The sequence below is a fragment of the Zalophus californianus genome, chromosome 16 (assembly GCF_009762305.2).
Source record: "Zalophus californianus isolate mZalCal1 chromosome 16, mZalCal1.pri.v2, whole genome shotgun sequence".
NCBI classification, from domain to species: Eukaryota; Metazoa; Chordata; class Mammalia; order Carnivora; family Otariidae; genus Zalophus; species Zalophus californianus.
In genome coordinates, this window is record NC_045610.1 from 57,276,368 (window position 1) to 57,298,364 (window position 21,997).

The 21,997-nt window shown below is 61.8% G+C and overlaps 2 protein-coding genes across 2 annotated transcripts in view; one reads left to right on the forward strand and one right to left on the reverse strand.

The window, feature by feature from the left end:
- Positions 1–21,997, forward strand: part of LOC113939299 (60S ribosomal protein L35a-like) — a 426,207-nt gene that overhangs the window by 32,079 nt on the left and 372,131 nt on the right. The gene's annotated exons all lie outside the window — the stretch shown is intronic.
- EVPL (envoplakin) lies at positions 35–17,624 on the reverse strand. Its single transcript, XM_027625061.2, has 22 exons — positions 17,445–17,624; positions 15,086–15,185; positions 14,571–14,725; positions 14,342–14,468; positions 13,422–13,547; positions 13,180–13,218; positions 12,867–13,028; positions 12,671–12,778; positions 12,398–12,493; positions 10,755–10,880; positions 10,128–10,274; positions 9,841–9,995; positions 9,571–9,668; positions 9,119–9,291; positions 7,577–7,755; positions 7,345–7,483; positions 7,029–7,222; positions 6,509–6,659; positions 4,912–4,995; positions 4,693–4,803; positions 4,491–4,583; positions 35–3,712 (listed from the first exon to the last, which is right to left on the reverse strand). Exons 1-22 carry the CDS (start codon positions 17,540–17,542, stop codon positions 281–283), a joined length of 6,093 nt encoding a protein of 2,030 aa, XP_027480862.2. The 5' UTR covers positions 17,543–17,624; the 3' UTR covers positions 35–280.

The window sequence follows — 21,997 nt, forward strand, 5'->3', positions numbered from 1 at the left end:
AAATCAATTCTGTGCTCCCAAACGCGAACTAGACGCTGGGAGAACTCGTTTATTGGAAGCACTGGGTGGGGGAGGGAGGAGGAGAAACAGATGTGCTGATCTCGGGGTCTGGGGATGGACTGGGCAGCAGAGTGGGGGGGGGGCCCACATCGCAAACTTCTGAGTAATAGCACTGCGATCGGAGGGAAGACCTGCCCCTTAGGCTGCTCTGGGGGTGAGGGGTGCCCGCCGCCCGCCCGCCCCCCCCCCCCCACGCACTCCCCGTGACTGCTTGGCCCCATCAGCGCAGCACCCGGGGGGAGGCGGGGCGGTAGCAGCGGTACCCCTCCAGCGCGGCTGGGAGCAGCAGCAGGCCGCTCAGGGGGTCTCTCCGGCAGCGCCCCATGGCCTCCTTGTAGCTCATCCGTTCCTTGGAGATGGGGTCTGTCAGATCCTTCCCGTAGCTGGACTCATCCTGCAGGAGCTGGGCCAGCTCTTCGCTGATCATTCCGGAGAGCACGGCCTGAGGGACAGGGATGCGGCCGGTCCTCTTGGGGTCGATGAGCCCCCCGGTCAGGTGCTGCACCTGCAGGTGTGGGAGCACGCTCTCCTGCGGCATCCAGCCCTTCTGGATGGCCTCGCCCACCGACAGCCTCTTCTTGGTGACGGGATCCTCAATGCCAGTGAAGGCCTTCTGGGCGTTGAGCAGCCTCTGAGTCGAAGTGTTCTCGACCAGCCCCCTCTCCATAGCCTTGTGCACGGAGTAGCGCTCCCGGCTGAGGAGGTCCACGATGCCCCCTGTGGCCGCCTGGGCCTCCAGCAGCTTCTGCCCCGTGATGGGGTCCAGCATGTTCTTGGCCACGGCCGTCTTGACGGTGCATTTGTTGTCTGTGGTTGTGTCGTAGATGCCAGCGATGGGGAAGCTGTCATCGCTGAGCCCGAGAGAGACCCTGGGAGAGAAGCAGCCGGAGCCCTGGGGGGCTGGGGAGGCGAGTGGGGACTTGGAGATGATGGAGCCAATGGAGAGCGAGGAGCAGGGCTTGGTCTCCCCGGCCACGAGCAGCGCGAACTCAGAGATGGGGAGGTGGCCGTCCTTGTAGAGATGGTACTCCTCCTTGGAGATGCGCCGGCAGCGCAGGGCGGCCTCGATGGAGTACTGCTTCCCGCTCTTGCGGTCTAGGAGCACGGACTCCTCGCCACAGGGGCCCGAGGTGGTGACCTCCTCCCAGTCGCACTCGAGCTCCTGGAGCTGGAGGTACTGGCCTCGATCGATGATGCCCCTCTTGTAGGCCTCGTACGGGGACATGTCCTTCCCTGTCTCAGGTTCGAGGATGGAGATCTTGGTGGAAAGGTTGGTCTCTCGTGTCTGGGTCTCCTGGTTGAGCTCCTCCCTGCTCACCTTGGCGTGGAGGTCCCGGAGGGTCCTCTCCTTCTCGTGGATCTGGTCCTTCTCGCGGAGGATGGCCGCCTCGAGCTGCGAGAGCTCCTGGCCCTGCTGAGCGGCCTTCTGCCGCTCGCTCTCTGTCCTCTGGGTGAGCAGCTGCGCCTCCTCTTGCAGCTGCAGCACTCTCCGCTGCTTCTGCCTCTCCAGCTCCCGCAGCTCCTGCTGCAGCTGCCTGCGCTCCTGGTCTGCCTGGTCCCGGGCCCTCTGGAGCTCAGCCTCCTCCCGGGCCCAGGTCCTCCCCAGCGCCTCGGCCCTGTCCAGCCGCTCCCGGAGGTGCCGCACCTCCTCCTCCCGGCTCTGCCGGGCCGAGCGCTCCCTGTTAAGCACCTCCCACGCCCGGGACCGCTCGCCCTCCAGCACCCGGTCCTTCTCCACCCTGATCACTTCCTTGTAGATGGTCTTCTCTTGCGACTTGGTGGTCTGGAGGACGTCGATCTGGACCTGCAGGTTCTTGCACTCCCGATGCAACTCTGTTACCTGGGTCTTCTCCTGGTCCAGGTCCTGCCGCAGGGCTTCCGTGGACTTCTCCAGAGCCGGGTCCTTCTCCAGCTTGACCACCTCCTCCATGATGATCTTCTCTTGCACCATGGGAGGCCGCTTCTCGAGCTCCTGGATCCTCAAGGTCAGCTGCCGCAGCTCCCTCTCCAGGGCCAGCTTCTTGCTCCGGTCCTCCTGGAAGCTGAGCAGGCTCTCCTTCTCCTGTACGCCGGCCCGGAGCTGTTGCACCTCCCGCTCCAGCTGCCGCCGGCGGCCCGCCTCCTCGTCCAGGCTCCGGCTCAGCCGGCTGTGGTCCTCGCGGAGCTTCAGGTCCTTCTGAGTGACCACCACCTCCTGCACCACCACCTTCTCCTCGGGCCACCTCCTCTCCAGCAGCAGGTACCTGTTCTGCAGCTCGTGGACCACGTCCTCGGCGGCCCGCCTCTTCTGGGTGGCTTCTCGCACCTCCTGGCGCAGCCGCTCGGCCTCCTTCTCCAGGACTGGGTCCTTCTCATGGCGCACCACCTCCTTGTTCACCGTCTTGGTCTCCACCTTGGCCCGCTCCCGCTTCCATTCATCGCGCTCCCCCTGCAGCCGGATGAGCTGCTCCTGGGCCCGCCCGCTGCCGTTGACCAGCTCGTTGAGCTGGGCCTTCAGGCGGTCGATCTCCCGCAGCACCTCGGGGCTCCTCTCGTGCTTCACCACCTCCCGCGTCACCTCCTTGTACTCCACCACGGGCTTCTGGGCCCGGAGGACGGCCAGGTCGGGCAGCAGCCCCTCCACCTCCTGCTCCACGCGGCTCCTTTTGCTGGCCGTCTCTTGCAGCTGGGCCCGGAGCCGCGTCATCTCCTGCTGCGTCTCGGGAGCCACCTGGAAGGTCTCGTGGACGCGCTCCTGGAGCTCTACCTTGGGCTTCTGCTTCTCCACCACGCTGTACTTGCCACGCAGGTCCTCCAGCTCCCGCGCCAGTGTCGCGTTCCTGCTCCTGGCCTCCGCCAGGAGGCTCCTCAGCCTGGACGCCTCTTCGAGAAGGCTTGGGTCCTGCTCCACCTTCTTCACCTCCTTCACGATCACCTTGGGCTCCACGGCGCCGATCGCACGCTCTAGGTCTTCAATGCGAGCCTGCAGCTTGGCCACAGCCTCGACGGCCGCCTTCCTCCGCCCCATGTCCTCCTCCAACTGCCGCCTCAGGGCCTGGGCTGCCTTGAGCATTTCCAGGTCCTTCTCCACCTTGACCACTTCTTTCACCACGACCTTCTCCTTCACGTTCGGCGCCTTCTGCTCCAGGGCCAGCAGCTCCTTCTTTAGCACCTCTAGCCGGGCCGAGACGGTGGCGTTCTCCCCCCGCAGTAGCTGGATCTCGCCGCTGAGCTGGGCTGCCTCGCTACTCAGGCCGGGGTCCCTCTCGATCTGGGTGACCTCCTTGGTCAGCAGGTGAGGCTGCATGGCCCTCCTCTTGCTCTCCAGCTGGACGACCTTCTGGGCCACCATCTCCAGGTCTGCCTGCAGGCCGGCCCGCTTCTTGCCTTCATCCTCCACCTGGGACTTCATCTTGGACAGGCTGCCCTCCAGCTGGGGGTCCCGGTAGAACTCCACCACTTCCTTCTCTTCCAGCCTCTCCAAGGGCCGCTGCGTCCTCAGCTGCAGCAGCTGGTTCCTCTGCTCCTCCAGCTCCTGTTGCACCTGTGCGACCCGCTTCCTCTCCTCCTCCAGCTGGGACTTCAGGGCCTCGGATTCCCTCCCTGCTCCGGCCGGGCCCTCAGACCCCTGCCATGTGTCATGGGTCATCTGGATGTCCTCACTGAGCTCCTTCTGCAGAGTGAGAGGAAGAAGGGAAGAGTACTGGAGCAGGGGGGGAGGAAAGGGATGAGCCCCATTTCCACCAGCCCCACCCCACCCTGAGATCGGAGACCCCCCCCCCCCCGCTTCCTGAGACTTCCGGTAGGTCCCAGGAGTGGGAGCCACAGACCTGAGGGGCTTGGATGCAGGATTTTGAGAGGACCCCTCAGCCCCACGATGTTAGGATGCAAGGCAGCGTTCGGGTGGGGTTTGCACTAGAACGTGCAAACAGGACAGGTCTCCTTTCCAAACCTTTCCCCCTCCCCCTCCCCCTCCCCCTCCCCTTCCATCCAGGCTCCCGGATATGGGCCCACGTCTCCTCTGGGGTACTCCTCTGGGTAGGAGAAAGCTGGCAAGTCCCTCAGCCAGACACCAAGAGTCACAGAGGGCTTCTGTCTCCTGGTGCCCCCGGCATGGAGATCTAGGTGGCCTCTCGCCCATTGTGGCTGGTCCTAAGGCTGAAAACGTGGGGATTTTCTCCTGTCCCCACCAGCAGACCGCCCAGTGGTGAAGCTGTGCCTGCCCTGAATGACGTCTCCGGGGCCTGACCCTGAGACGGATACCAGCCTGGAAGAGCTGCTGTTGTGGGGGAGGGCGGAGGGGGAGGCGGGGAGCTGCCCCACTCCGGGCCGGCCACGGAGCCTGCCCTGGGGCTGCAGGCTGCAGGGCGAGGAGGAAGGGAAGAGGCGGTCAAGTCAAGGAGCAGCCCAGGCCGCTTCGCACACGGACAGAGCAGGTGTTGTCGCCATACCTTCTCCAGCATCCTTCTGGCAAACTCCAGCTGGTGCAGCTGCTGCTGGTGTGCAGCCGCGACCTCGGTGTAGGCCTTTGTCAGGCTCTTCTCCTAGAGAGGCCGAAGGGAGGCAGAGGGAGGGCAGGGTCAGCTCCAGCCGTGGCGCCTGCAGAGCTGGTGCCGGGGGATGCCGAGCCCCACCGGGTCTGTCCCATCTCACCTGCGCCTGGATGCTCTCCTGCAGAGGAGCCACGCGGGGTCTCTTGGGGGCTGACCCTGCCTGGGTGGTCTCCAGGGAGCAGCGGTAGGTGTCTGCCTGCAACTCGTAGTCCTGAGCAGGGAGGGAAGGACAACAGGCTCCTGGTCGGTGGGGGCCGCAGGGGCTGGGAGAGCAGGGGACCGGCAGAAGGAGGGAGGGGAGAGGAAGGAAAGTGCTCACCTGGAGAGCTGCCTGCAGGTCCTGGGAGAGGCGGGACACCATGGCCCTGTCCTGCTCTCGGCCCTGGACCTCCTGCTGCAGCCTCTGCCAGGAAGGAAGTGTGGATCAGGGAGGTCAGCAAACACCACTCACCCAGTCTCCCCCGCAGGGGCCTCGGGGCGCCACCAGCACCCCACAGGGGCAGGGTTCGCCTGGGAAACTGCCTTTCCAGGCATGATTCTCTCCAGGAATTCTTCCTTCCTCTCTTTGGCAGAGTCCCTTCCTTCTGCCTAGTGACTCTCAGACTCCTGGTTCTAGCAGGGACGTTCTCACCCAGTGCTGCACACACATCACAACCACCTAGAGAGCTTGTTAAAACAGATCCGAGGCCCCACCCCCAGAGTCTCTGGGCAGATCTGGGTTGGTGCCTGAGAATTTGCATGTCTAAGTGTCTCCATGATGCTCGCGCTTCTGGTCCAGGGACCACCCCCTGAGAACCACTGCTCTGTCCCAACTGTTCTTAAGCCTGGCTGCCCCTTTTATTCACTCGGGGAACTTTAAAAAAGAGTACTGATGTTCTGGTCCCAGCGATTCCAATTTAATCAGTCTGGAGTGGGGTTCTGGTACAGGGATGCTGGTTTTCTTTTCTTTTCTTTTTTTTTAGTTTTTTAAAAAAGATTTTATTTATTTGAGAGAGCGCACAAGCAGGGGAAGGGGCAGAGGCAGAGGGAGAAGTTGGCTCCCCGCTGAGCAGGGAGCCCCATGCGGCCTCGATCCCAGGACCCAGGATCATGAGCTGAGCTGAAGGCAGACGCCCAACTGACTGAGTCACCCAGGCGCCTCTACAGGGATGTTTTAAAAGCCCCCTGGATGGGGCGCCTGGGTGGCTCAGTTGGTTAAGCGACTGCCTTCGGCTCAGGTCATGATCCTGGAGTCCCGGGATCGAGTCCCATATCGGGCTCCCTGCTCGGCGGGGAGTCTGCTTCTCCCTCCGACCCTCTTCCCTCTCGTGCTCTCTATCTCTCATTCTCTCTCTCTCAAATAAATAAATAAAATCTTTAAAAAAATAAATAAATAAAAGCCCCCTGGATGATTCTAATCTGCAGGCAGCTCTAAGAATGTTTGTCCCAAGCCACCTTCCTGGCATTACTCCCTTACTCTCACCCTAGACACTGTCATCCTCCTGCAGCCCCAGGCCCTTGCCTTCCAGACCACTCGTCCTGCCCCCCATGTGTCCTGCCGTGGGCTCTCCACCAGAACCACTTACCAGCATCATGGCCTGCAATGCACCAGACTGTGGGGTGCCCGAGAGCCGGCTGTACCTGCGGCCCCTGGTTCATTGCCAGTGCATAGCCGGGGATGGGCAGGGGTGAGGAAGAGGAGCGGTAGGAGTTGGAACCCCCAGATGGAGACGGCCTTGCCGTTTCTGTGGGCCAGGTGGAGCACGGAGGGTGGGGGGTGGGGGGTTGGTGGTCACCCAGAAGGCCTGAGGTCTGAGCTTTGAGGTCTCTTAGAACACTGGCCACTAGGGGGCCACATGCGCCCAGGCAGCTGTACCTGTGGGGAGGTCAAGGGCCTGACCTGTCCCCAGGTCACCCGCACAGCCCCAGCTCCTCACCTTCTGCGCCTGCAGCTTGTAGGCGATCTGGCTGGGCCCGTCGCTGGGCCGCACCTGGTTGCGGGGCAGGTGCTCCAGCCAGAAGCTCAGGTTGTCCCCACAGTTCTTGAACTGCTGGTAGGTGAGGCCGACATCTTGCAACATCTTCTCCCTGCGGGAGGAGCAGACCCCGAGCAGAGGTGAGCGCTGCCCTCTGTGGACAGGTGAGGGGTGCACGGAGGAGGCTGGTGAGCGCCTCCCTCCCCGGGACGAGTCAGAAGGCCCAAGTGACCCACCAGGCTGATCCCCCTCACTCTGGCCCTGTGTTGGAGCTGGGCATTCAGGGATGGGCCAGACCGTCTCGGCCAGGGAGGTAGGTAGGCTCACCGTGGGAGACAGCTACTGTTATCATCCCGTTTTAGAGGTGAGGAAACTAGCCTCAGAGAGGCGAAGTCGCCAGTGTGAGGTCACACAGCTTAGTGGCAGCAGCTGCTGGGCACCGTGGGGGCGTGCCTCGAGCCCCGATGGCCCAGCCACTCACCGCAGGTCCAGCTGGTCCCCCACAGCGTGGTAGCGGTCGGTGAGGGCCCTCGCCTGGCGCTGCTGGCGAGGCAGGTCTGGGCAGAACTCATGGAAGTTGTTCTGCAGGGCGCTGCACGCATGCTCAGTGGCCTTCAGCTCCCGGTGCAGCCCCAGCACGGGGGCCTGCTGTTCCAACAGCTCCCTCCGCAGGCGCTGGGAGGAGGGGAGACGGCGACACGCACCCTCGTGGTTCCTCGCGTCACCATGAGACCCCACCCGCCCGTGAATGCTTGGTGCCGGGCCCCCTCCCACCGGGAGGCCGCCCGGCCCCTCACCTGCAGCTCGCTGACCCTCTCCTGCAGCGCGCCCGGGCCGGCGGGGATGGGGGCCTCCTGCGCCACGGCGGACTCGAAGCCTCGGATGACCCTGTCCGCTTCCTGGATCTGGCGCTCCAGGCCCAGGGCGGCTCGGGCTCTGTCTCAAGGCGGCCCAAGGTCAGGCCCTCCCTCAGCCACACCCCAGCAGTGCCACCCAGCTATCCCCTTCCCCAGTCCCCGGAGCACTCACTTCTCCCCGTAGAGGTTGCAGAGAACCAGCACGTCGCTGTACTTGTTCTTGACACCGTTGAGAGCCACAGGCAGGTGCAGGGCAGCGGGGCCCCCAGGCCGGGTGGACAGAAATGCCTCACACTCCTGCTGGGCGGCCTCCTTCTCTGCTCCCAGGCCCTGCAGCTGCTGGGCTGTCCCCTGGGGCAGGGAGGGGCAGGGTCAGAGGTCTCTCCTTCCTGCCAGGTCAACCCGACCCTGCCCACCTGGCCTCAGAGTGTGGTGGGTATGAGCCTGGGCCCAGGCCAGAGACCGGGGACAGTCCTGGCTCCGAGAGTCCCCAGGGGGATGACCCTGGGACAGTCAGCCTGGCTGAGGCCTAGTCTCCTCCTCTGAAAAACGATGGGAGGAGGCAGCGTGACCCTGTGTCTCTGTGCCCTGCACAAAACGTCAGTTCCCTGCCCCGTCGCCCCAGGTCAGGCAGCAGAGCCCTAGCTCTGCCCACGTGGGGTTATTCCGCTCCTCCTCATTCCGTCATCCGTCCCGCAAGCCGTCGGTGCCGGACTATGGGCAGCACACTGCCTGCCTTCCGGCCTCACTGGGCTTCCTGTGGCCCCACCCTGACGTCGGAGAAGCGGTGACTTCAAGACTCAAGGACGCACTGGGGGCTGCCAGGTCCCCGTGCCGTCCTAACCAGTGACTTACCCACACGTCCGTGCGGCCCAGCCCCCTGTCGGCCGCAGAGCCTCCGGGTGGAGGTGGTGTCCGCTGAGGCTGCATTATAGCCTTCAGCCTCCTTCTGCTCCTGCCTCCTCCCCCTGCTCCCCCCGCCCCCCACCCCATGACACTCCCTCAGAAACGCCCAGCACGCCGGCTCAGAGTCAGACCCACCCTGCAACAGCTCCCCGCTCATCCCGCCCCGGACCCCTGACCCGGGAAACGCTAGGTCGTCACCCCTACGGGACAAGATGGAGCGGACAACAAGCTGCACGATGATGTGTAAGGACGTGACTCAGAAATTTAAAAAACCAAACCCAAAGGATACATTTGACTAGAAACCAGTTGGGAAGGACATAACCCAAACTGCACCCCCCCAGGTGTGGGGAGGGACGGAGGATGTGTTCTTTGTGATGGTGTTTACATACTGCAACCTGGCCAGGGAGGCGCCCCCACCTGCCTCCAGGAGAAATCACCCCAAAGATGCTCAGGCTTCCTTGCTGCTCTCGGGACCCTGGCCAGAATGTCTCTCCAGTGCGGGGTACAGGGCCCTTACTCTGGGCCCTGCCCCTCTAGAGCCTTCCTGGGCCTTAGTACACTTCATCCAGATGAATTGGGTATTATCGTGTCTGTTTTCGGTGATGAGAGGTTAAGTGACTTCCCAAGATCACAGAGCTGGTCAGGGGAGGAGCCAGGATGGGAACCAGCTTGCTTGAGCCCCAGACTGTCCACTCCCTTCCTCTGCCTTGGGTCCCTGTGGCTGCTCCCACACTTGCTTCGTCCTTAGTTGATGCACCCCCAGCGCGGGCCTGTTTCTTATCCCCGCTGTCCTCGCTCACCCACCCACCTTGTGGCTTTGGATGCGGCCCTCCAGGTCCTCCAGTGGTGTCGCGCGGCTCAGTGGGGCCCGGGCCCAGGCCAGCACCTGCTTCTCTATCTGCTTCAGGTCTCCGTCCAGCCGAGTCATCTGTGTCAGGAGCTTCTGGGCCTGTGGGTCTCCTGGGGCTGAGCCAGTGGGAGCTGGGGGCATAGGGTGCCGTGAGGGTCCAGAGCCTACCTCCCATCTGCCCATCTGCCCGAGGAGCAGCTCTTCCCTGGGGACCCCCAGAGCATCCTGTGTGGTGCAGGAAGGGAGGGGGACAGCAGGCAGGGCCTAACCCGAGGGACAATGCTCGGGGCTTGCCGACCCAAGAGATGGAATCCCCTAGCAGAAGTCCCTAATCCAGAGCCACCCCCTGCCCACCGCAACCCCCCACAGTGGCCAACTAACCCCCCAAGTCCCCGGCCGACCCTCAGTACCCTGCTGGCCAGTCTGTAAGGGCCGCTCAGCAATGGCCGTCAGGTGGCTCTGGACTGTGCCCAATTTCTGCTTCAGGCCCTGCAGCTCCGAGGCCAGCCTAGAACAAGCAGGAGATCAGACAAGGATGTCTCTCCTCTCTCTCCAAACCCCGCCCCCACCCCAGGAGTCACGGGTCCAGGAGAAGGCCAGGCCGTGGCCTCAAACACCACAGGACCTGGTCTGGGCCCACAGCCTGCCTCCCGCCCCTGAGGATCCCCCGGCAGACCCACCTGGAGGCCGTGGCCACGGCTTCAGGGTCCGGAGCTGGGATGCAGAAGCAGGCGGCTGGGGCACGTTTGGTCTCCCCACCTGGGCCTTGAACGACCCAGGTGCGCTGGTCAGTGTTGTCCATCAGCAAATACCGCTCACCCCGCAGCAGTTGCACCTGGGGGACAGGGGTGGGGGGTGTCGTGGAGGCTCAGGGCAGGGAATAGGGAAGGAATGAAGGCCAAATGGGGTACGGGCAGGGACAGGCCAGAGGCGGGGCAGGGTGGGGATGGGCGGGCCGAGACCATACTTCTCCTGAGTCCCAATCGCAGATGCTGTCCACGTGCAGGGGCTGCTGGGGCGGGTTCCTGCGCTGCTGCAGAGGGGCCACCTGCTGGCTCCGCCACTGCAGGTCCCTAATGGTCTTCTCAGCGACAGCCAGCTGCTTCTTCTCTGCCTGTGGGGTCCCAGGCTGCCCTTGATGCCTGCCCCACACCTCCCCTCCCCCATGAGAGCCAGGGGTCTGGTCTACATGGAGACAGGGTCTCTAAGTCAGGAAAGTAAAAGAAGCCCCTCCAGGAGGCCCAGAATTCTGGAATCTGCTGGTTGGGGTGGAGGGGCTGCTCAGCATCACTCAGGCCTCTAGAGTGGGGGCTGGGGGAGCTCAGAGCTCTTCTGGGTAGTCCCTGTCACATTACAGGTGGGGAAACAGGTCCAGAGTGGGGAAGGGCTTGCTGGTAACAGAGCAGTCCCCTCTTGCTGGAGCAGACCCCCTTCTCCTGCAGGCCCCCCCCTTCTGCCCCCCCTCCCCCCGTCCTGCCATGGGCTCAGGGCAGGACCTAGCCCCTGGGAAGGGTGAGGCCCAGACACAGGAGCCAGCCCCACTCCCCAGAGTAGGATGCAGGTGGCCTGGGGCGGAGGCGGGTGTGGCTCTCACCTCCAGCTGCTGCAGCAGCTCTGTGGGGACACCAGGGGGCGCCCCCGGGGCTGGGCTGTATTGGGTGTCCAGGCTGGAGTTCAGCTTTGCCAGGGTTTGGCTGACTGAGTCGGCCTCTTCCTGGAACTGAGGTCGTGGGCAGTCAGGGGCAGCGCCCGCAGCAGCCCACTGCCCACCAACCCCGCAAGCCAGCTAAATGCAAATTGTCACAGGCCCCGGCACTGTCGGCTCTCCAGGCCGTGGGGCCTCTTCCGCTGGAGTGCTCTGCAAATGGTGCATTTTGGGCTGACTGAGCTTGTTTTAGTGTTTAGTGTTATAAAACCGCTTGGCTTCTGTCCTTCCTGTCCAGGTGGAGGCGGGGCTCTCCTGCTCACTCCAGCACCTGCAGTCGTCCTGGCTGGGATTGGGGGTGGGTGCCAGGGCGTGGGGGCTGGAGTAGAAGCTGGGAGCACACTCTAAAGAAACATCCCTCATATAATGTATTATCTGCTTCAGATCTGCTTCAGATCCCGACGCCCTGGCACCCACCCCCGACCCCAGTCAGGAAAAAAAAAGAAGATAGCAGGAGGGGAAGAATGAAGGGGGGGAAATCGGAGGGGGAGATGAACCATGAGAGACGATGGACTCTGAAAAACAAACTGAGGGTTCTAGAGGGGAGGAGGGTGGGGGGATGGGTTAGCCTGGTGATGGGTATTAAAGAGGGCACGTTCTGCGTGGAGCACTGGGTGTTATGCACAAACAATGAATCATGGAACACTACATCAAGAACTAATGATGTAATGTATGGTGATTAACATAATAAAAAAAAAGAAAAAAGAAACATTCCGCAGCTGCGTGATGCTACGGAATTCCTGTCCACGGGCGTGATAATGGTAGGGTGGTAACGTAGGAAAATATTTTTTTAAAAAGGAAGAATAAAACTCTTTGGCTTTTGTCCCTCTCAAAGCATATGAAACATTTTGGGTAGAAATTACCAAAAAAAAAAAAAAAAGTCCCTGTTGTGTGTTTTGTCTGCGTTCTCAACCCTCTTTTCATTATCATCCCTTCTAAGGAGAGTTTTTGGACATCTTTTCCTTAATCTTGCTACCATCTCTATACAATTATAATACTACAGGTATGCTGCATATCCTTTAGGGATGTATACTGGTGATTTATGCTAAAAAGAGGAAGGTTTTTTCGGGCGCCTGGGTGGCTCAGTTGGTCAAGTGACTGCCTTTGGCTCAGGTCATGATCCTGGAGTCCCGGGATCGAGTCCCGCGTCGGGCTCCCTGCTGAGCAGGGAGTCTGCTTCTCCCTCTGACCCTCCCCCGTCTCATGTGCTCTCTCTTTGTCTCTCATTCTCACTCTTTCAAATAAATAAATAAAATCTTAAAAAAAAATAAAAAAAATAAAAAATAAAAAGAGGAAGGTTTTTTTTCCCCCTTAAGAACCAACCCTCCCTGGGAGCTATATCACCCTGTGGTGAATGCTCGCATGACATCATTTTTCCTCGGGGACCTATTCACAACGACACAGCTCTGCCATTTTTAGGAGGCACCCTGTCTCCCTCCACGTGAACGCATCCTGTGGCGTTCTCCAGACCCCTCGATGCCCCGGCCCGGGGTCTCCCCTGCCTGGCCCTGTGCCCCCGCCCACAGGCTCACCCGGCGGTAGGCCTCCACGTGCTGCAGCTGGCTCTCCTGGCAGATGCACAAATTTAGGAAGTTCTGCCACTCCATCTTCAGGGCCTCCTGGTGGGTCTGCGGACAGCGGCACCAAGCCCTCGGACCATGCTCGCCCAGACCTGTGCCCCCGTCTGCCGCCCAGACCTGGGCCGGGTCTCCCTCTCCCCAGCCTCCCTGGGAAGCCCCCTCCCCACCTCCACCGACTGAGGGAGCAGGTGTCCCTGAGACAATGGCGGGATCTGTCCTTCGCACCTGGATGGGCCCCACAGCCGGGTGCCCCAGCTCCATCATGCGCTCCCCGTCATCCTCCAGCTGGTTCACGCTCTGCTCCTGGCTCAGCAGCTCATGCTGCTTGAAGTGCTGGGGGCAGAGTCAGGAGCATGGGCAAGGACAGATCAGGCTGAGGATGCCCCTGTCCCCCCTCCCAACCCCAGTCTCCCCCACCCACCTCATACTCCCGCCGCACACCCTCGGGGTCCGCCAGGAGGTCGCTCCAGTCCTGCTGCAGGATGCCCTGCTGCTGCTGGGCCAGGGCACTTAGCTGGCGCGTGCAGCCCTGCAGGTGCGTGTACAGGCTGCCCAGGCTCTGCCCACGCCACGAGGCCGCCTTCTGAGCTCGGCGAGACGTGGGGCGGGAGAAGGAGTAGCAGGGGGCGCCATCAGCCTGAGCCCGGAAACACTGCCCCCCGCCAAGGGTGCAGGCAGCTGGGCCCTGCCCCACTCCCAGCCCAGCCCCCCAACCCAGGCCTTCCCCTGCTCACCAGGAGGTCCCGGTACTGGCTCCTGATGGTGGCTGCGTCCTGCCGCGACCAATGGGGGGGTTGGGGGGGGACAAAGCAGGCTCAGTGAGAGGCGGGGTGCAGGGGAAATGGCCGCCCACACCTGGGCTGACTGTGCCCCCACCTGCATCCCTTGCCCCGGAGGGCCTGCTGGGCCACACAGGCTCTGATGGGAGAAAGTGGGGGTAGGACTGGAGGGCCAGGCTGGGAGGTACATCACCCACCGGCCCGATGAGGTTCCGGAGCTGCTGCCCGTAGGCCTCGATCTCCTTCTGCAGGATGTTGTGCTCGGCGACCTGTTGCTCCAGCTCTGGCACGCCCGGCCCGTACCGGCCCTCGCAGACCTGCTTCTGCAGGAGAGCAGGCCGCTCAGCGCAGCCGCAGGGCTGGGGCGGCGGCCCTCCCTCATCCTCCCCGCGTCCCCAGATGGAAGAGTGGAATTGGTCGTTTGGGCAGAGGGTGGACAGGCCAGCTGGGGGGCCTCGGGGATCGGCAGCCAGCTCACCCTGGGGGACAAGCTATTCTCCAGTGGCCCGGGCTGAGGCCTGGGAATCTTCATGACTACAGCCCCCGACTCCTACTGGTCCCCAGAACGCAGGGCTCAGCCTCTAAAACATCTTCCTACTCTTCGCTGCCTCCTTACCTCCCTGGCCTCGGCACCTCCTGCCTAGAAACCTCTCGCTAGGCTCTGGGACCCTGTGACACCCTCCTCTGCCCATGCCCTCCCCCCCACCGTCCCTTCACTGTCATCATGGCACCACTTCTGTCTTGGCATCAAAGCATAATTCCTCACCCAATGTTCAGGGTGCCCGTGACCTGGCTTTGCCTGCCTGCCCAGAAAACCCCACTTCCCACCACACCCCAGGCTGGAGCCTCTGTTTTCTTCTTTCTGGAATGTCCTCTCCTCAGCATTTCACCCCAGCCTAACTAAGCCCTCCTACCTCTCTGAGGCCTCCTCATATGCCGCTTCCTGCAGGAAGCCTTCCCTGCCTGCACCGTCTCCTCTGCTCTCTCCCTTCCCAGACCCTCCCCAGGTGTAAGTGCACCAACAGGCCCCTGATGGCACACAGCTCAGTTTTGCTGATTGTGTCAGGTGTGATTTTGAGCTCCTGGAGGTGTCTCTGGCATGGAGGACAGCCCTGACCTGTTTCTGCTCCAGCACACGTGCCCAGTCGACCCTGGGCCCCACGTCGGGCGGCAGCACTATCTTCTCGTACAGGGCACGGTACTTGGCACACTCCTGGGTCACCCGCTCGTGCAGCTGCTTGATGCTGCCAAGGAAGCGGCCAGCAGGTCAGGGCTGGGCCTGGGGCTCCCCTGGAACCCCAGCACCTCCGTCCTAGAGCCCTGGCCCTGGCTGCCACCGCACTTACTCCTTCTCGATCTCCTCGGCCTGCGGGTGCTTGAGCCGTCGGGCCTTGTCCACGTCCAGGAAGAGGTCCTTCAGCAGCACCTCGGCCTCCTTCAGGCTGTGGCCCACCTCCTGCCGGTGCTGCAGGGCCTGGCTCTGCTCACTGTGCAGCCGGTCCTGTAGGTGGGGGGCGACATCCCTGCGGCCCCTCATCGCCACCTGAGCCCACCCTGAGTTCCCCAGGCTGCACGGCCAACCTCGGTGTCCACACTGGCAGAGGGCCCGGCCCAGGGCATCTGCGGGGCAGGTGCAGGGACACAGGGGAGACCCGGCCCCCCCGCCCCGAGCCCCTCTGAGCCACCAAGTTGGGAGTCCAACAGAAAAGGAGAGCTGAACCCTCTCTCCCACTGTGTTTGGGGAAAGACCGGTGAGGGACAAGGGTTGTCTGCCCCACCTTAGCTGTCCCTGGTGGGCACGCCGGGGCTTTAGTGAGCCTCCCATGCCCCCCTGCCCCGCCGCTTGCCGCTGAGGCCTTACCTGCTGCAGTCTCTTCTGGGTCTCCAGGATGTCCCTCTCCACCTGGTCAGCATTGGCTTGCATGCGGGAGATGAGCAGGGCCAACTCCTGGGTGGCAGCCCTGGGGTGCGGGGGGAGGGGGGAGACAGAGCCAGCACGGTTGGAAAAGACCCCTCTGTCCCACCCGTGTGGGGTCCCTTGTCTCCCGCTGCCCTGTCCTGTCCCCCAGCTGGGCTCACTCCCTGGGAGGGAGGTGTCTAGGACCTGGGGAGCTCTGGCCTCTCTCTGTGGGAGACTCTGTGAGATGCCCAGCCCTGAAGGTGGGGGAGCACTGTCCTCAACTGCGGGTTCAGAAAGTCGGGGTCTCTGGTGTGCCTGGCACCATGCAGCAGGCCAACATCACTGTCCTGGCAGTGAGCTCCCAACCCCACCCAGCTCCCTGCCACTTCCTTGGGAGTGAATCATGGCTCAGCACAGCTGGGCTTTAGGGAGGGCCCGTTGGACCGGCTGTCCCCCACCCCAACCTCCTCCCACCCAGCCCTGTCTCCCCCTCACCACCCCAGGCTTTGCCTATGCCCAGGCTAACAACTGTTTGGAGGAGCTGCACAGCACTGGGGCGGGGGAGGCCAAGAGATTGTTGGGGCACGCTGACAGTGCCCAGATTTGAGGATTAAGACCAGATTAGGACCTGACATGCTCCAGGTCACACAGCAAGGAGCAGAGTATGCACCTGACCTGGCTCCCCAAGGTCCTTTCCATGGGGCGCCTGCTGTGTGCTTGAGCTCACTCTCTGGGGCCTAGAGGCCCACGCAGACCTAATAAAAGTAGAGTGGTCCAAGGTTCATAAGCACAGCACCCTATGAAGTTACAGTCCTGGGGAAGGGAAGGCTTCACTGAGCTGGGCCTTGGACTAGGGGTCGAAGGACGAGCCCACCCCACCCCCACGTCCCTGCCCAGGCAGAGGGGCAGGGCCAGTAAAGACCCAGTCTGAAAGAACTCCGTGGCCAAACAGCCTGGGTTTGATCATTCTCTAGCACTACTGCTGCGTGGCCCTGGGCAAGTTACTTAAACTCTCTGTGCCCTCACTTGTAAAGCGGTGCTTTAATAATATCTACACCACAGTGCTACTGTGTTAGGAGAATGAGCGCATCTGAAGCATCCAGGGCACAGCCTGCGTACAGTCGGCATTCACACGTGCTGGTGTTTATTCCACTAGGATGTAAGCACCGTGAAGGCAAGGACCCGTTGGTTCTGTGTAAGGTGGCATCCTCAGCACCTACAACAGTCCTGGCACACAGTAGGTGCTCAATAAATATATGTTGAATGGACTGCACAGCAGGGGACCAGTGAACCCAGTTTGGGGGACGGCAGCCAGAGCACACCCGGCTGTGTGGACAGAGCCCCCAGCTGCCCCAGGCTAGGAGCCTACCTGGGGACAGGGAGCTGTGGGTCCTGACCCCTGGGCGACCTGTCCTCGGGCCCGGCCTCCTGGGAGGGCGGCTCCCACCGGGAGGGGCACACTCCACCCCGGGCAGGGCCCAGGAGCGCCAGGGAGGACAGGTCACTCCAGTGAGAGTCTTAACTGCTGTCCTTCCTGTCTGCCCAGAAGCCCAGCCTCCGCGTCATCGCCCCGGCCCGATCCCTATCGGGGTAATGAGCCCTTCATCTCTGCTCCCATCTGCCACCTCCGCCCTGCAGGGGCCAGTGAGGGAAGAAACGGAGGGAAGCAGCCAAGTCTGTCTGCGGCCCATGTGGCTGCCGAGAGCCAGGCTGCGTCCGGCGGAGAGCCGGGGGAGCAGAGGGAGGCTCTGGCGGTGTCCTGGTCCCCGGGCCCTCCCCTTTCCCCGCAGCACCCTCTCCTCATACCCATGCGGTACAAGAATCACCCCAACACTGTAATAAAATTCAAGGCCCAAGGGGAGAGCCTTGTGAGGAAAGCTGCAGCTTGGGCTCCGCAGCACAGCCCCACCCCCCTGCACCAGGCACCCCACCTCCACCTCTTGGCCCCAGTCCTTCTGCCCACCCTGGGCCCCGGTTCCAAGGGTCAGCCCAGCCCAAGCAGAGCCTTGAGGGCAGAGCCACAGACACGGAGCCAAGTACTCCGGTCTCCCAGCCCCCTGGCCCCTCCCTATGCCGTGTGTCTCCAGCAGAGCACCCCTACCCGCAGCCCTCAGGCCTCCTGGACAATGTGGGAGCCCCGGGCCCCTGTTTGGGCTTGGGAGAGAGTCCACTCCACCACCACCCCCAGACTTTTGGCCCGGGGACACTAAATGCCAGCACTGGGCTGTCCTGAATGCCAGGCTGCCATCTCCAGGAGGCTAGGGCACCTGGGCCTGGCACCACCCCCCCACCCCAGCCCGCTGCCCCAGGCCCGGCTCACCGGCTGTGCTTGCTGGGGGAGCCCTTGGGAGAGGCCTTGGCCGGGGAGCCCTTAGGGGACCCTTTCCCCTGGGAGCCTTTGCTCAGACCCTTGAACATGGTCGTAAAGGCAGGTGCCGGTGCAGGCTGGGCTCGGCCAGTGCAGGCAGGTGGCGGGCAGCAGGCGTGTGTCCTCGCTGGCTGCTTAGCTGGGCTCTGGTGAGGTGGGGTGGCCAGGCACCGGGAAGGCGGTTTCTGGGAGGCCCCTCCCCGCAGGTGAGGCAGCGAGCGAGCGCGGGCTGGGGCTGCCACGCACGCGCCCACGCTGCCCACACTTGGCTGCTCCTGCACAACCAGTTTGGGGAGGAAAGGGCACAGCCCAGAGGGCGGGGCGCCCGAGCCTGCCCGACTCCCAGAGAAGGTTTGGACTTGTTACACCCACACACCCAGAGGGAACCGGCAGAGATCACACCCAGACTGGGAAAGAGCCGGGCCCCGGAGGGACAGGGCTGCAGATGGACAGATGCTTGCACATGCTCGGGGACAGAGGCCTGGCCTCAGCGCTCGGGCAGCACAGGGCACCCGGCCATCAGGCGATCAGGCATGCCCCCACCCCCAGCCCTCATCGCGTCCCGGCAGAGGTGGGGCCGCTCCCCGCCAGCCCGGGGCGTCTGGCCTCTGCTCTGTGCCCCCCGCCACCACTACAGGGCAGCCACAGGGGGCATTCACCCCAGACAACTGGCACAAGGTACATTTTAAAAGTGGGCACCACCCAGTCAGCTCCCCAGACGACAACCCCACAGTCCCACTGCCTGACCTTCCTCGCTGAGCCCGTCTGTGGCTCTGGGATCCTCCGAAGAGTCTCAGACCAGCTCCAGAGGGGCTGGGATGCCCCCTGCGCCGCTAGCCCCAGGACCCCCAGCATTAGCCTCCAGGTGCTGCTGAGCCTAGGGTCTGGCTAAGCCCCCTGGGAACCCACTGTACTTGGGTTTTGCTGCCGGCCTCTCCTCACTCGGTCCCCCAGAAGGGGCCCCGCATGGCTCTTCTGGAGTCAGATGGGGTGGTGGACATGGTGCCAGTTTATTGGCCAAGATCTTCCTTGCATCGAGTGCCAGGCAGGCCATCTTGGTAGCTGCCTTCTCCTGCGGTGCCCCTCTATTTGCAGGCCCTCCTTTTACTGTCCACGTCGAAGAATCCTTCTACAGCTCGAGACCCACTCCCTGGAACCATGACAGCATCGGTGGAGGGCGGGCTGGACAAGTAGCAAAGGCGAGGGATGCGGTTGTGCTGGCTTTGGGGCACGGGGGACATCCTGGTAAAGTCCAGCTGAGGGCAGAAAACAGAGAAGGCGTAGGGATGGATCCCTCCAACTAGAGAGGGCAGGGGGAGACCTGAGACTGGCCACATGCCCAAGTGGGACAGAAGAGGTTGGAGTCCCTTTTGGCTGCGTCTCATGGACAAGCCACTGAACCTGGTCCTGGAGAGGGGACACAGGAGTCACCCATCCTGGCAGGGGAGGGGCTGGGGGGACAGCGGGGGTGAGGAGGGCACCAGGGGGCCTTGACAAGTAGCAACAGGGAAGCTGAGGGTATCCAAAGCTCTGCTCCCGGTTGAGTGTTGATTGTGAGCTGGAGCCAGAGATGGAAGGCCAGGCCTAGATGCCACGCCTCCCTGCCCCAGCCTCTCCTCCATGTTATTGCTGGGTGACAATTTTCTTTGAACCACTACTAGCAGGCCTGCAATCAACTGTCCTCAGAAAGGGGCCATTGTTTAAATGCCTGCAGGATCCAGGAGCCAGCCCTGAACGCGCCAGCCTCTCATCTCCAACCACAGAGCTCACTTCCTTATCTTTGAGATTGGACAAGCCCAGGAGAGGAGATGGGAGGCAGGAGACTGCAGCCCTCAGTCCCCTGTCCTGCCTCCCCGAGAACTCAGGGCTCCTTCCTGGGAGGTGGTGGTCATTGGAGGTAGAGGGCCCAGGGGGAAAAGATGTCTAGACTCCAGCCCCGGGAGAGGAGCAGCAAGGGGAGCACCCCCCCCCCCCGAAGCTGGACAGGGGAGAGGGATGCAGACCCCGGCTGCCGATGGCAGGAGGCAAAAGGCAACCAGACAGAGATTTGGAACGGTTGAGCTCTGTCTCCCGTCTGCAGAAGCTCTCCTGGAAATAAATGAGCGGCACAGGAGGCTCTCACACGCCCGAGATTAGGGCTAACTGATTCATGGCAAGAAAAACAAGAGCTGAATTCCTGGCGTGACTGTCTAATGCCGAATCAAATCAGGCCCCAGCGCCCCAGATAGGGGCTGACATGCAGCCGGCAGGAACAGCCTCGTCTGGGAGATGCTCCTAGTCACATGGGCAGTGACTCCGACCCCCAAGACCAAAGCACAGGAGAAGGGAGAGGGACAAAGAAAGAAAGATGTGGGTTTTAAATATGTGAGAAAGACAAGGGTCATTTAGGTGGCCAGGATGGGACAGAGCCTCCGTGGAGACCTGCACTGTCCCACACGGCAGCCACAAGATTTCAGTCACTGGATTTCAAAGACTCAGTGTGGAAAAGAAGATGTGAAATACCTCATCAATAATTTTTTTTATCTTGATTAAAGCCACAATATTTTGGATACACTGTGTTAAGTGAAATGTACTTTTACAAATCAATTTCATCTGCTTTTTACTTTTTTTTAAATGTGGCTACTAGAAAACTTAAAATTATACATGTGGCTTGCATTTGTGGCTCACATTAAGTTGACCCTTGACCCAATGTGGGGGTTAGGGGCGCCGACCTCCCCATGCAGTTGAAAAATCTCTGTATAACCTTTGACTCCTCCCAAACTTAACTACTAACAGCCTACTGTTGACCAGAAGCCTTACCAGTAACAGAGATGGTCGCTCAATACACCTTTTGTGTGCCGTATGTATTATATACCGTATTCCCACAATGAAGAAAGCTAGAGAAGAGATGTCATTAAGACAATTGTAAGGAAGAGAAAATATATTTACAGCATTGGACTGTATTTATTAAAAAAAAAAAAAAAGGAAAGAAAGCAAGCCCCACGAAAGTGGACCTGCGTAGTACAAACCCATGCTTTTCAAGGGTTAACTGGACAACTGTACCAAACAGCCCTGGCCTAGAAGCTGGACAGTGTGCAGCAACTTTCAGCCTTCCCAGGCCTCGCCCTGCCACATCTCCTTTTGAACCAGGCAGGAAGCCCAGGCCTGGCTCCCTGTCCTGCCCCCAGGGCCTCCCCTCGTCCGACACTGGCTTCCTCCTCTGTGGAGTGGGAGGTTGAGGCCCACCGGTGCAGGGTCTCCCCCCAGCACCGTGCCAGCTAGGACTTCAGGTAGCAGCTTCTCATACCCCCTAGCCTGGAGCTGCTGCCAGGCAGGCCGACGCAGGCCACTCACAGCTCAGGGGGTGGGGGGCCAGAGCAGGCGAGCCGATCAGAACTGAAAGCCGCTGAGCTCCCAGCTCCAAGGCCGCCATGCACGCATGCAGCTAGGCAAAGGGTGGCAGCTTGGAGAGCGCACCAGGGCTTAAGCTACCCACTCTCTCCTCCTGCAGGGGACATTCTTCTCCCTGCTGAAGCAGATGATAGCAATTCCCGACTTTGCCCTGGGAGCCATAACCTGCCACATTCCCATGTGCACCTCGATCAGGACAAGCTTTGCCATCTCAGGAAATCACCCTCTGTTTGTACAAAAGCTCTGCCATCAGAGCCTCGGAGCCGAGCTGGCTGATAACCTCTCCCACACCTCACACCTCCTCGGCGTGCCGAGAAGCGCAGCTGCCTCCACCAGCTGGGCCTGGAGAGGACGAGGGCTGCGAAGAGGGGAGCTGGGGCTGAGTCTCCCTCCGTGTGCAGGTGCCAAGGGAGGCAGAGCTGTGGCCCCAGGGACCTACAGGGTGGTCTGGAGGAGGCTCTCTGGGCTATGAGTCTGCCCAATAAGCCTGCTAAAAACAAATGCTGAAGGTCAGCCTGGAGAGAATCAGAAGGTGACCACGGCTTGCCTAACTAGAGCAGAACAGGCAGGAAAAGGAGCTGGTTATTCCTGTTGGGGCTTTTACAGGGAGAGTATAGAGCAAGCCATTCAAACCAACCAACCAACCAACCCACCCTACCTGTCGGGAGATCAGGGGCCCCCATACTAGACGGCGAGACAGAGGATACAGGGTGACCTCAGGAGTCCTCAAGTCCCAAGTCTGCCTGAGAGGACAAGGTCAAGGCTGTTCCCCTCTAGGAGTGACTCCCTTTCCCTAGCCTTGGGCCACACGGCCGGCCCAGTCCAGGCAGGGGACCAGAGCTGGGACGGCCGCGTCTCTGGGCCAAAGCGCAGCCTCAGGAGCTCCTGGGCCTCCCGATCTCCTGGTTGCCCAAGGGCTCTGGGCCCTCCTGTGAAGTTCAGGTCTGCGGGTGGTGGCCAGGCCATCATGGCACTCACGAGCTCAGCCGTGGGAGGGAGTCACGCGGGCCGTACCGAAGCGGCAGGGGCTGACCTGCACCGAGCCCCGGTCACCGGTCTGAGGAAGAAGGCTTATAAAACAAAGAACAAATAACAGTCTTCGTAGCTGAGGAGCA

Excerpts from the sequence above, each read along its gene's own strand:
- EVPL (XM_027625061.2), bottom strand. The coding sequence starts at position 17,542 with ATGTTCAAGGGTCTGAGCAAAGGCTCCCAGGGGAAAGGGTCCCCTAAG. Across the intron at positions 12,494-12,670 it reads CGGCTGTGGGGCCCATCCAG|ACCCACCAGGAGGCCCTGAA; the intron begins GTGCGAAGGACA and ends CGCTGTCCGCAG. Across the intron at positions 9,996-10,127 it reads GCGATTGGGACTCAGGAGAA|GTGCAACTGCTGCGGGGTGA; the intron begins GTATGGTCTCGG and ends CCTGTCCCCCAG.